Source organism: Melampsora larici-populina (assembly GCF_000204055.1).
Source record: "Melampsora larici-populina 98AG31 unplaced genomic scaffold MELLAscaffold_66, whole genome shotgun sequence".
In the NCBI taxonomy this organism is placed as follows: Eukaryota; Fungi; Basidiomycota; class Pucciniomycetes; order Pucciniales; family Melampsoraceae; genus Melampsora; species Melampsora laricis-populina.
Window position 1 is genome coordinate 252,757 of NW_006768830.1, and position 13,098 is coordinate 265,854.

General features: G+C 38.0%; 3 protein-coding genes across 3 annotated transcripts; 1 reads left to right on the top strand and 2 right to left on the bottom strand.

The window, feature by feature from the left end:
• Nucleotides 1-131: 131 nt before the first annotated feature.
• On the bottom strand, nt 132-5,790 carry MELLADRAFT_94123 (Hypothetical protein; the record flags this gene model as incomplete). The annotated part of the gene is made up of 18 exons (XM_007416939.1): nt 132-277; nt 356-399; nt 470-502; nt 585-757; nt 831-900; nt 971-1,034; nt 1,102-1,191; nt 1,288-1,402; nt 1,475-1,546; nt 1,618-1,698; nt 1,764-1,956; nt 2,028-2,121; nt 2,266-2,821; nt 2,897-2,969; nt 3,035-3,306; nt 3,384-4,988; nt 5,059-5,142; nt 5,215-5,790. The coding sequence occupies 18 exons, from the start codon at nt 5,788-5,790 to the stop codon at nt 132-134; spliced, it is 4,341 nt and encodes a 1,446-aa protein (XP_007417001.1).
• A 177-nt stretch (nt 5,791-5,967) lies between these two features.
• Nucleotides 5,968-8,372, top strand: MELLADRAFT_50605 (uncharacterized protein; the record flags this gene model as incomplete). Its single annotated transcript, XM_007416906.1, has 9 exons — nt 5,968-6,083; nt 6,150-6,312; nt 6,388-6,459; nt 6,550-6,667; nt 6,735-7,136; nt 7,201-7,479; nt 7,551-7,652; nt 7,760-7,767; nt 7,871-8,372. 9 exons carry the CDS (start codon nt 6,041-6,043, stop codon nt 8,169-8,171), a joined length of 1,488 nt encoding a protein of 495 aa, XP_007416968.1.
• Nucleotides 8,373-8,728: 356 nt separating this feature from the next.
• Nucleotides 8,729-10,425, bottom strand: MELLADRAFT_112462 (uncharacterized protein; the record flags this gene model as incomplete). The annotated part of the gene is made up of 6 exons (XM_007416973.1): nt 8,729-8,833; nt 9,313-9,390; nt 9,526-9,612; nt 9,691-9,841; nt 9,973-10,293; nt 10,382-10,425. The coding sequence occupies 6 exons, from the start codon at nt 10,423-10,425 to the stop codon at nt 8,729-8,731; spliced, it is 786 nt and encodes a 261-aa protein (XP_007417035.1).
• Between the last annotated feature and the right edge of the window lie 2,673 nt (nt 10,426-13,098).

The window sequence follows — 13,098 nt, forward strand, 5'->3', positions numbered from 1 at the left end:
GGAATTTCACTAGATTTTTCAACACGATAAGCCTGTTGTGGTAACACTTTCGGAAGCCTAAAGTTCCCCCGATCCCCAAATAAATGTAAACACACGTATCATAGGAATTGATACTCTTTCACAAAACACGCTTACCAAACAGTTTCACTACCTTCACCAATTGCAATCAATCCAGTTTTAACTGATCTATTTCGGTTCATTGCATCTTTTAAGACTTGAGAAGTAATTCCATATCGATCAAAATTCGCATCTGAGATTGCAATCACAATTGCTTCATCTTTTTAAAGAAATTAGATATGACGTTATTTTCATCAATGTTTAGATCGTATTGACTTTTGATTGAATTTCAACTTACCTGATTCAACCTCCGCGACCTTGTCTACAGCTTTCTCGATAGCTCTATGCAAACCCATCCAAATCAACATTAAACTCTGATATCTTTGAATCTCAAAAAGACCAAGAGACTTACTCGACCGTATGGTCTCCTGCAATAGCATACTGACTAAATCTATAAACCAAGACACGAAAACAAAAGAAAGTTGAACATCAATCTCCAGGAAACTCTATTCACCTTCACCACTCACGTTCTCATCTTCTCTACGACCTTCCATTGTGACTGGATTCCACCTTCTTCAAATTCTAAATCAATCTCTGGTCCATCACCAGCATGTCCAATCATATCCCAATGATATCTTTCAGGTCTTTTTAATCTACTAAAGCTTTCCATGATCATGATAGCAGTTTGACAAGATCGATCCTAAGTGAAAAACATGTCATCCTTAGATGCAGCCCGAGGCTCTGAGTTTTTCGATTGTTCTGATTGAACTCACTAATCTTCCATCAGCTTGGAATCTATACATACTGGAACTGATATCAAAAACAAACCGGATCCGTTTCGGTCTGTAGATAAAAAATCACAAGAGCATCAATGTCTCATCAAATCAAATCACAAAGGCTCGTCAAATATTACTTCAATTGTGGTCGACCAGGTTCAGGTTGTTGATTAACTCTGCGCTTATAAATCGCAGACTCACCTAAAGAGACACAAAAATCAAATCTCAGCCACAAAATCAAGCAAGACAAATGAAGAAGATAACTAACCAATCAAACCATCTACTAATCTCTGTTCATCAAATTCACCATCACTTTGTCCCTTCACCCAAACCCTTTCTTCCTCTCTAGCTTCTAAATCTGAGAAGCAAAACAATTTTTCACATTCAAAACATCAACACACATTCAATCCAATGAATCGATAACCAAAAAACAAATTCACAGAACAAAACTCACTCTCGAGGATATCCACAAGTAGTGGAATATGAGCTTCAATAGGTTTATAATAATAACCATAATAACTCACTTCTCCAATCCTCATTGACAAATCTTTCAACTTCTTTTCCAATTCCTAATAAGTTGCAAATCGATCAGTTCTATCATTTGAAACTCACATTTTTTGAGAAACATCAAACAAACTTACTTCTCTACTTAAAGCTTTTGCTCTCTCGCGAATTTGCTCTCCGATTTGAGTATCACTAGATCCATTAGGTTTCTAAATATCGAATTCACTAATTAATTTTCAACAAACAGAAATCAATCAAAACAATCACATTGAAAACTTACTTGATCGTATACATTTGTCCGTCTCAAAATCTTTTTAGATCCAATTCCTCCTCTCATCCCCGATGAATCCAAACTTCCTACCTATCATATGACAACAATTCCATCAATTGACTTGAAAAGAAACCAAAAGACAAAATATCACTCACACCACCACCCCAAGATTCACCATCACCGTCACCTTCTTCTCCAATCTCTGCTTCTACTCCGTTCTCATCATGCCCACCTCCAACCTCATCACCAAAAACTTTAACTTGTCTCACCACTCGAATCTGATCCTCACTATTGATTTCTTCTCCCAATTCCCTAATCCTTTCAATCCCAAGCTTTCGAACTTTAAATCTACAAAAAAAAGAAAATCCTACTAAATGTCTCATTTATAACCCAGTTCAAATCAAAAGTCAAATGCTTACCCATTCTTGATCAGAGCTTCATTTACTTTATCGATCGTATCTGTTCTATGTATATCAAAGTCAAATACATTTCTCATCCCAACTTCTAATCCATCTTGAGGGAAAGATTTCAAATGTTTCACTAAATTCAACAACTCTAAAAAACCCAATTGATAAATTAGTATTCAATCCTTCATTTCACTTCAGGAAACTGGAACTCTTGACGATTAAAGGTTCAAAGCAAGAAAAACGAACAAACCTCTAAGAGAAAACGGATAACTAATCATTCCATTCTCAAAATCTTCTCTAAGTAAATGAAAAACCCCAACCAATCGTCTACCAAACCCCTTCTGTTCTTCTAAACTTTCACCAAACACACTTTTTTCATTTCCCATTTGATTATCATTCATCAATAATAATTGTTCAACTAATTCGATTTCACTTTCTAAATCTGGATTTTTAATTCCATAACAACCGAATCCATCACCTAAAACTTGTAAAAACTGATGACCTAAAAATGGATATCCAGGGCGATTAGCAAGTAAAACCATTTTGAATTTCGAATGAATTTCAATTTCTCCTTTTCCCGATTTAGTTTTTTTCTTGACTATTCTTCTACCATCACCTAGACTCATTTCGCCTCTTTCTGATAATGATTTCAATGCACCTGTTACATGTTCTGGTGCTTTATCTGCTTCATCTACTACTAACACTCTTCCATATCTTACGGCTCTGAGTAATGGTGAATCCAGGTATTGGATCGTACCATCGACCACACTGGTCTGAAACATTAACTGCTGGACCGTTGAGTCTCGCTTAATAAACACATCCATAAATCAGTATTCTTTAGGTCTACACATCTATAAAGGTCCTCAAGTCAGCCAACTCACGTGTAATTGAATATACTCCCTGGGTCTACCTGATAACATCAACAACCGATCAATGATCTTATTCTTCCCAACCCTGAATCCAAAAAACCACTGAACAGTTAGTTTCTTAACCCCAAGGATTTTTCATACAAAACTTACCCTTGATTTCCTAAAAGAACCAAATGATTTCCCATCAACATCAAATCGATTCCAATATCCCTTATCAATCCATTCTGTTCACGATTTTCAAAAAACCAACTCATTTGAGGTACTAATCCATTATCTTCTTTATCATTCTTCGACTCTCTTTCAATTTGACATTCTTTTAACCTCAAATCCTGATGATGATCTTTACTACTTAACAAAAGATTTTGAGCGCTAGGAAAGATTAAGTAACGTTGATCAGAAGAAAGAATAGGTGGTAAATAATCCTTTGATCATAAAAGAGATCATAAAATCAGTTTCACGAGTAAATCAGTCAAAATCAACAAATGGATCAAGACCGTACCCATTCTTCTCCAATCTTAATCTCAGCCAACTCCAAACAACTTTCAAAATCCATCCGTTCAGTTTTAGGTAAAAATTCAACTAAAAGTATTCTTTTCAACGTTCTACCCAAATCCCATTCTTCTTCAGGAAAACATCCTAATCTTTTACAAATCCTTAACAAACCTCTTGTACCTAATCTTCTAAACTTACCTCCTTGGCTAGATAAATCCCTATAAGCTTTAACAAAAACTGATAGCTTATTTAAAAGAGTTTCATTAATTCCGATGTTTTTCGTTAATTCAACTTCTTCTTCCCATCTTAATCCAATCATTTCAATCATCATAGTTATATTTCCAAGTTCATCATTTGTCATCCATTCAGGTGCTCTTCCTGAATGAGAGGTTCCCATCCCAGATTTTGTAGCCGTACAAATCACCCTAAAGCTAGGATTAACAACACTAACCATTGGATCCTCGTTCTGAATTTTTTGTTCAAATGGTACTAATCTTTTACCACCCCATAGCTCAAGAGATCGACCATCAAGTAAACCACTAATAGTACCAACACTCGACCCAATCAAATCAATCCCCGTAATTTCGACCAAAGCTCCAGCCTGAGCACCTTCTACTAACCTACTAGGAGCCCAACCCGTCTGATTACTTTCATCGACAGTTCTTCTCATCACTAATTCTTTTCCTGTCATCTCACGATAAAGATGAATAGATTCTTCTGGTTTAGGACCATAACCAAAGACTTGAGAAAAGGTTTGGATTAAGAAACTTGTAGATGATGAAGCTTGTTCAGTAGGTCTAGGTAATAAAGTAAAATCTAGATTGATTGTATGAATTTGAGCCATTAAATTAAACAAATGATCAAATCTTGAACTGATCACTACCCCGCTAGTTGAAAGGTTAGATTTAACTTCAATGATTGGAATAAGAGGTGATGATCCACATTTCACAAGACATTGAACTGTTTGATTTGAATAATTTCGACTAGACTCAAAATGTGCCCGAGCATGATATGAATTAATTCGTTCCACTTTCACAAGTTTATAACCAAATAATCCACCACCATCAGGATCGATTTCAGGTAAAGAACTTTGTAAAGTACCAAGTCCAGCTTTTTCAAAATGTTGATTAAGTAAATTCCAAGCATCAGAAGAAAGAAATGAAAGCCTTGGATGAAGTAATCTGGCTAAATTTGAAAGTTCTTGAGAAGGAATCGAATCCGAAACTGGAAAGTTTTCCAATAGAGTTTTGAGTCTTGACAAACTAGGAATCGGAAAATTAGGTAAAGTAGCAGGACTTGAAGCAAGAGCAAGAGAAGATGATCTAGCTTCATTTGAAAGTTGAATAGTCATAACTACTTCTTTAAATTTAATCCAAAGAGGTTGAGGTGAAAATGGAGACGCAAGAGCTAGAGATGCTCCTAAGGAATCAATATACCGAGCTTGAAAACGTGAACGAAAGGGAGGATCTAGAGGATAACCTGTGAAAGGCGGAACTGGTAGACTGATACAAATCACTTGAAAAGATCGAGAGGCGGAGATAAAGTTGGATGGGAGCGATCCTTCGCGGGATAAAGACTCGTAACGATCGGGATGAATAATGTGGGTACCATCCTCACTTTAGTTTGTTGAGATCAAGTCGTTTGGTAGGAAAAAAGGCAGTTGATTGAATAAGTTTCAAGACCTTTTCAGTGAGTTTTTTGAGATATTGTGATTTAACAAACAGGTTCATTTCTCGATTCTCCAATAAATTATTCAACAGTGGCAACTATAGAAGTCAACCGAATCAGTCAATCATGAAGTAGCTGACTGTGAAGTGAAGGATAAGATACTAACTTACGATTCCACGTTCAGCTTTTTCCAGTCCATCAAGAATCAGAATCCTACCCAATTTAACAGACCTAACAGTAGCCGAATCAATAAACTGAAGTTCTGATTTTTTATCATCCGAACCAGAAATAGACGCCGAAATTTCTCTAGATTGTTTTAATTCGTTTTCACTTAAATCTCTATGAATCCCAATATATTCATATTCACGTTTAGCCAACTCACAAAAACCTAAAACCAATTTACGAGTAAATGGACAAGAAGCAGTAGGTGAAATTAAACAAATGTCTTGAGATAATAAAACTTTTTGTGATATCCATCTTAAATGAGATAACGTGAACGGATTCGAAATAAGTGAAGTTGGTAGAGGTGATGGTAAACGACTTGGTGGTTGTTTCGATGTTGGTGATGACCAGATTGGTAATGAGATATCAGAAATCGTTAAATGACCTAATAGAATTGGTGATGTTTGTTGCTTTTGTTCTGGTGCTGATTCGATTGGTTTTGGAGTGAATTTAGTTGAAGTTGAAAGTGTTTTTAATAATGAATTTAATCTAACCTGAGCTCTATTATTATTTTGATTATTCATGATATGAGATTTGCTTCATTGATTGTTCTTTCTATCTTGCTGAGCTGTGGTTGATGCTGAGCTTTGATTCAAAGTTGTTGAGATTGATCGATGGATGAAACCGGTAACCGGGTTTAATTCGATTACCGGTGATTACATAATACCACTTACTGATCGATGACTTCTCAAACAATACCCACCACTGCCAGTGACCACACCACCTACATATCATCAACAACATCACTTCTCAAAGGAAGCACCAATCACCAAGATGGGACAACCAATCAAATCGTCATCAAATCAAACTATCAGCAGTAAGTTCATTGATTCATTCATTCATTGGGAAACACATTCTTATCTCATTCGGTTTCATGTAAAAGTCATCGATAACCGAACTGGAAAATCGATCGAAGTACCAATTGAAAACAATTCAATCCCAGCCACTGCTTTGAAAAAACTATCCATCAAATTTAACCCTAATTCAAAACAATCTAATCGTCCTGAAGATGAATTAGAAGCTGGTTTAAGAGTTTTTGATCCTGGGTTAGTTAAACTCTAGTATATCATATCATATAATCAAACTAATTTGTCAAATCGATCCTACCAACCAAAACACAGATTCATGAATACCGCTGTCATCAAGAGTCAAATCACTTATATCAATGGAACAGCCGGAGAACTTCGTTATAGGTAATCCAAAGGTATCTTCAGTCTCTTAAAACAAACGCTTAGAATCTAACTTTCTTTTCGTGGTTTGTTTTGGTTTTGATGATTTTTTAGAGGTTATCCAATCGAACAACTAGCAGAAAAAAGTTCATATTTAGAAGTTTCTTATCTTTTATTATATGGACAATTACCAACCCAAGATCAATTTAAATATTTTGAAAAAGAAGTCATGGTTTGTCATTCATTCATTAATCAAATTCAATCAATAAGAATCAATCCCTAATCAACTTTTTTATTAGCGTCATACGTATGTTCATGTAGACTTAGAACAAATCGTTGGTGCTTTTAGATATGATGCGCATCCCATGGCGATTTTGATTTCATCGTTCGCAGCATTAGGTGCCTTTGCGCCAGAAGCCAATCCATCACTTCAAGGTCAAACACTTTATACTAAACAAGACTTACATTCACAAATGGTAATGGATAAACAGATTTTTAGACTTTTGGGTAAATCGATTTCTTTAGCTGCAATGGCATATCGAATTCGAATGGGTAGAGGTTTTAATAGACCACCGGTTGGTAGATCTTATACCGAAACGTTTTTGTATATGTTGGATTATCTTAATGAAGGTGAAGGATATCGTCCTAACCCTGTGATTGCGAAGGCTCTTGATGTACTTTTCATCTTGCATGCCGATCATGTTTGTCCATTCTCTTTCTCTCTGTGTTTTTTGTCTTAAGCTGAGTAATTTTATTTCGATCCAGGAACTCAATGCAGGTACAGCGACGGTCTTGCAGACCGGTAGTACACTAGTCGATCCCTATAGTGCAGTAGCAGCAGCGACTGCAGCACTCTATGGACCACTTCATGGTGGAGCCAATGAAGCAGTCATCAGGATGTTAATCAAGATTGGTTCACCAGAAGGTGTACCGGATTTCATTGCTAAAGTGAAAACTAAGGAAGAAGTTTTGAGTGGCTTTGGACATCGGGTTTATAAGACTTCGGATCCTAGATCGTTTATTATTCGCAAAACGGCTGATGAGGTATACATTCATCAAGTTTTTTCAAAGAAGAGGAGGTAGAGGTTAATTTTTGGTTTGGATTTTTGGTTTAGGTTTTTGCGATTACTGGAAAGGATAAGTTGTTGGATACTGCGATTGCTTTACATGAGTTTGCGATGAAAGATGAATACTTTCAATCGAGAAACCTTTACCCTGTACGTTGATCAAGTCGACGATGATTGGTTTGTAAAGCTACTTACAAAGATTAGTATGAACTGATGAGTTTTGTATTTTCCAATGACTCGTGGGATTTAATTGATAGAATGTTGAGTAAGTGTTTCTCAGATAACATATTGGAATGTTTCCAAGATCAACAGTATATAGGTTTATTGAGATTGACCATTTTTTGCTCCTGAACTCTCTTGATTCACAGTTTCTGGAGTGGATTGATTTATAGAGCCTTAGGTTTTCCAACCGATTTTTATCCAGTTTTATTTGCAGTACCAAGAGTAGTAGGATGGTTAGCACATTGGAGACAAATGCAACATCAAAAAGGAGGCGTAAAAATATGGAGACCTAGACAAGTTTATGTTGGTGAAGGAATTCGAGATTATGTTGAGATTGAAGATCGAACAACCGGAAAAGGTGGTGAAGAACCAAGTAGGGTTGAACACATTTTCTCTGGTAGACATTTTTTAGCTACTTGGGAAGGGAAAGGTAAAAGTAAATTGTAAGGAGGATAATGTAGATTTTAAAGAGTTCCAAAGGGACGGGGGTCTAATAGCGGGTTTTTACGGTCTTAACAATTTTGATGATTGTGAATTTGAGTGAACAAAAGTGAGTATACATAGTTGAGGTGGGTTTGGAAGTGTTTTAAATGTTGTCTGTTTATTAGATGTTTGAGTATTAAGCAAAAAAATGAGTTATGTCGTTATAATGAGATGTCGGTTTGGTCAGGTCAAGAGATTTGAGGTGATTGAGAAGGTTATCTGTCAATCAAGATAAAACCATTTTCTTCGCGCTTTGGAGGACTGATCCTCAAAAAATTCGAGACACAATTGAACTTTTCTGACTTTGTTGCGAGGGCATCTTGAATGTCCTCCTTGACTTGTCAAGATTGTATGTTTACCAATTCATAGCTCTTTAGCCCATCACTTTTCTTTAACGGCACTCGACCGGTTCCGTGGTTTTCTTTATCGTAAGGTGTACATAAGTATATATGTATTGCAAAAAGATTCGGTGGGATTTGAAAGACTGGAAATGCCGGGTTTCAAGTGACGGTAGGTCTCAATTAGTTATGTGGAGTAGAAAATCTGTACACTACTATATCATTTTGTAAGTCACCACAGGTCACTACCAATGCCAAATGACAAGGATCCTGACAAGATCGCGAAAACTATGAGAAGTGAAACAGATCAAATGTCAAGAATTAATCCGCTGCAAAATTTCTTATTGTCCATATCAATGCGCCACGACAAAATTGTAAATGTTCTGAGCAAACTAAAAATAAAAGATTGGAAAGTATAAGGAATGATAAAGATCAAAAGTGAAGCTTTAAGGAACCGCAAACTTTCTGATGTCCATATCAAGGTGTTGCAACAAATTCCCAAAGGTTTTGAGCAAACTGACCACCAAGGATATAAAGGATTGGAAAGTATAAACAGCGAAAAATTATTACAATTGAAGATCCTAGCAAGTCAACCAAGAAATTCCTCATTAGATTCATTAATTATACTTTGTCACAAAATTGTAAAGGGTTTGCGAAATGATATTATGAATACGCGGGATTACGTGAATATGGTCCTGAAAATGTTGATTTCAAATACCTGATTAGGATAGAGACATTTTGACTTTTATAAAGATGAGGGGGCTTACATAAAAGAGATATCTATCGATATCTTTACACACAATATGGTTCATGAGACATCGGCCAGTCACGTACGTTAAACCGAACTACGCAAGAAAGATGAGTTGATCAGTTAACTCAGAAAGATTCTGATGTTTCGATATCTTTTCCTTCACCATGGCAACTGGTTATCTGTTCTGATGTGCGACAAAAGATGAGTATGTACACTGAAGGTCTCTTACATTTGCTGGAGTCGTTAGAAATGCATTCCAAATGCCTGAAATATCGTAAACCAATGTGTTGGATAGCTTCATAGCAGATATAAGTCCCTAGTTTTCAAAAATGAATGTGCGCATTGCGTTAAGTTGTCTGACACTTCATGGGCTTATGACCTGATTGTGACTAACCGCGTTATACTGGGCAATGAGCAATTGCATCAGCTTGGTGAGTGCTTTCCGTTTTGTTGCATCGCCCTTTGTCCAAAGTTGTATCGAATCTTGAAACATTGTGGCAGAGCTAATATCAGGCATTGTGATTACCAAAACTCTCGGTGGTATTCTGATAGTCAAACCAAGAAACAAGAAAGCAGCCAGGATAGATAGCCAAATTTGAGGAAAAGTGTATCAGTGTGAGTGACTGTGTGGTATCATGCGTATTGAGGTCTGCAAGGCTAGATTGAAAAACTAAACTTGTCTATAGAGGAATATGTACGTAGAAGATCCACCTGGTATTGCACTTCTGCTATCTGTTGCTGAACTCTTTGGGTGGCCTTTATGAAGAGAGCGTCTGATGTCGATTGTGCACCAATGCCACCATTCCGCTGAGGCTGGCAGGCTTCGAACCAAATCGTCTTGATTGAATTAATCCCCACCCACAACACGTATAGCGTTTGACCGTTACCGCGTGGAACTTTTCCAGCTCTAGAGTCTGCCAGATAAAATCCAATCTGTTTTCGGCTGTCTGGAACTGTGCCCATGTAAGTCAGGTTGTTATTGGCAGGTGCACCATCACTTGAGAGTGTATCAAGGTGTATCAAGAAGTCATCATTTATCAGCTTTGCCCAACTCCAACAGCTTGTTGTTTTTCAGATCCACTCACTAGGCGTAATTGTACATCTTCGCGAGCGCATCCCTGGACTTCATATTCTGTAGGAATACGTTGGGCCATGTGACTGCCCTACCCTTGTTACCCAAATCCTTATAAATCTCATCTAGTTCCAAGTGTATCTTTGTCAGATTGTGTAGGTGTCCCGCTTGTGATATGGATGTTACTCACTCATGTAAGGATCTAGATTATGACCATTTGCTACAAAGTGAATGGCATCAGCATCAAAATATGACAAGCTTGACGTTCTGATACGTGAAACTTACACGTGTAAGAATCGCCAAATACTATCAAGGATGATATCGCTGGTTTCGGCAGACTAGGCAGTGCGCTTGAGCTGGATTGATTTTGGCCATTAGATTGCGTATGTCATAAATCATTATATCTTGCAAAATTTGGTTCACCTAGTCAACAAGCAAGCCGAGCAGAAAAACAAAATCTTCGAGAGGATTGATCGAGTTGCAAAGGAGGGAATCCGGAAAGAAAGTGAGTAGGCCATCCAAGAGAAACTTATGAATTATGTTGCTGGCACCAAGGTAAGAAATTGCAAACTTTGGAAGGGAAATTCACTCGCGCAGAAATTTATGAGGAATATTTACTTCAAAACTTTTCAAAGGAACAACACAATCCAAGATGCTGGAACACGCGGCGGGGGTTTTGAGAACAAAATGAGGAGTTCGGACGGGAGTTCGCATTTGACATTGCGCACGATTGCGCGTTTGCCTTCTCTGCGATAACAGACATTCACAGATTATTTTGAATTTCAAATCCCGAGGGTGCAATCAAACTTGAGAGACTTAAATAAAGTGGAGTGTGGGGCGGGGTGAAGACAGGTGAAGACAGATATGAGAGACATATACATGGCATTGGCGATGGGGTTTATGTACTTATTCTGAATTATTTCACTCATTTTCGTAAACTTAACAAAGTCCCACGCTCGCGCATCCTCGCGAGGCGTCGAGCGAGGGACTTACGCCAAACTTGCACGCTCCATAACCTCGCGGTGGAGAGTTTTGCAGGGAGCGCCCTTCAATGCCGTTTATCTTCTTCCACACCGAGGATTCGGGCATGGTCCAAAGAGAAAAAATATGCGCCAGGATAAGGCGCATATTGTACACAATTTTCACCGAGGAAAGTGTTCTTATTATGTAGATAATGGAGGAACAAAACTCGCCTTTGTGACCGATCCATCCCATTTACAGCAGTTCCATGTGTGGTTTACATGTACAGTGGCCATTGAAGCCAAAACTTTGAAGCACTTTTGTTCACAAAGGGGAGCAGTTTCCTCGGTGAAAAAACTGTACAATATGCGCCTTACTCTGGCGCATATTTTTTCTCTTTGGACCATGCCCGAATCCTCGGTGTGGAAGAAGATAAACGGCATTGAAGGGCGCTCCCTGCAAAACTCTCCACCGCGAGGTTATGGAGCGTGCAAGTTTGGCGTAAGTCCCTCGCTCGACGCCTCGCGAGGATGCGCGAGCGTGGGACTTTGTTAAGTTTATCATTTTCGACTCTGTCGAGACTTTTTCGACATGTTTGAATGAGTATCAGATTCCATTGCATTCCAATGCCTTGATTTGGATGATGATCGATGTTGGAGAGGAAGAAAAACACAACAAGCCTCGTAATACCATCCTAACCACCACGAGCTTGATGTCGGTGCTGTAAAGGGTCTTGGGCATGATCGATTTCAAAAAGAGGATTGTCTTTGGAAGATGAATAAAAAAAGGCTGAATTTTTGGCTCAAATCAAGAGAAGATGATTGAAGGAGGGGAAATATGAAAAGTCGGGTGTATAGAAAAATAAATTGAAATCGGACGAGAGGAAGGAACAAATGATCAGAGGAAGTCCAGAGGCGAGGAGAGGCAAGAGGAAAAGGTCTGGGAGAAGAGACGATGGGGGGAGAATCAAGAAAGCCGCTGGGGCAAGACTTGAGAAACCCTTTGTACATATATACAGGTATATGGAAGGGTTTCTTGGTCTCGAAACTGTATATGATGTATGTGAGAGCCGTCGAGTCGGAGAAATGTCAGTAGATTGACATCTACTGACATCTATCTCACGGTACAGATGGAGAAAAAAAGGGTTTTGGCAGTTTTTGGCAGTTTTGGGTTAAATCCCGACACAACACATTTGTTAGAAAAATTACCGATGATTCTCACAACAGCTGTAGTCCCTCGCGGCTTCTTGCACGAGCGCAGCGAGGGACTTTTGACAAACTCATACGCTTTTCCCGATGAAGGAAATTGCTTTTTGCAGGAGAAAATTGACCTCCTTTATAAAACTTTTTTCTCTGGCTGGAAATTTGTGAGCCAAAGAAACTGTTTGTTTGTCTCTGAACTTATCTGATACCCCGCAGATGAAGTATCTTTCCCAAGTGAAAAATGATTGAAAATATAGTAATTCTGTATTTTTCTGCATCAACACAGCATTTTTAATAATTTTTGACATTGATTGAAATCAATTTGCATGGTGGAAAAATACTACTTGTGCAGTGTGAGACAAATCAGCTGTGTTCAAACCTAAACCGGTTGACACTAAAACCTGGTACACCCAGTTGTGTTTGTGGTGGAAACTTTGTGTATCTATTGACAGCCCTTGACAGCATCCAGCCAAAAATTCAACTGGGTGTACTGGGTTTTTGTGCAACCTGGTTTGGTTTGTCTATTGATTCATAAAAAAAACCTGAGGAATCCAAGGAATCTTCCCCC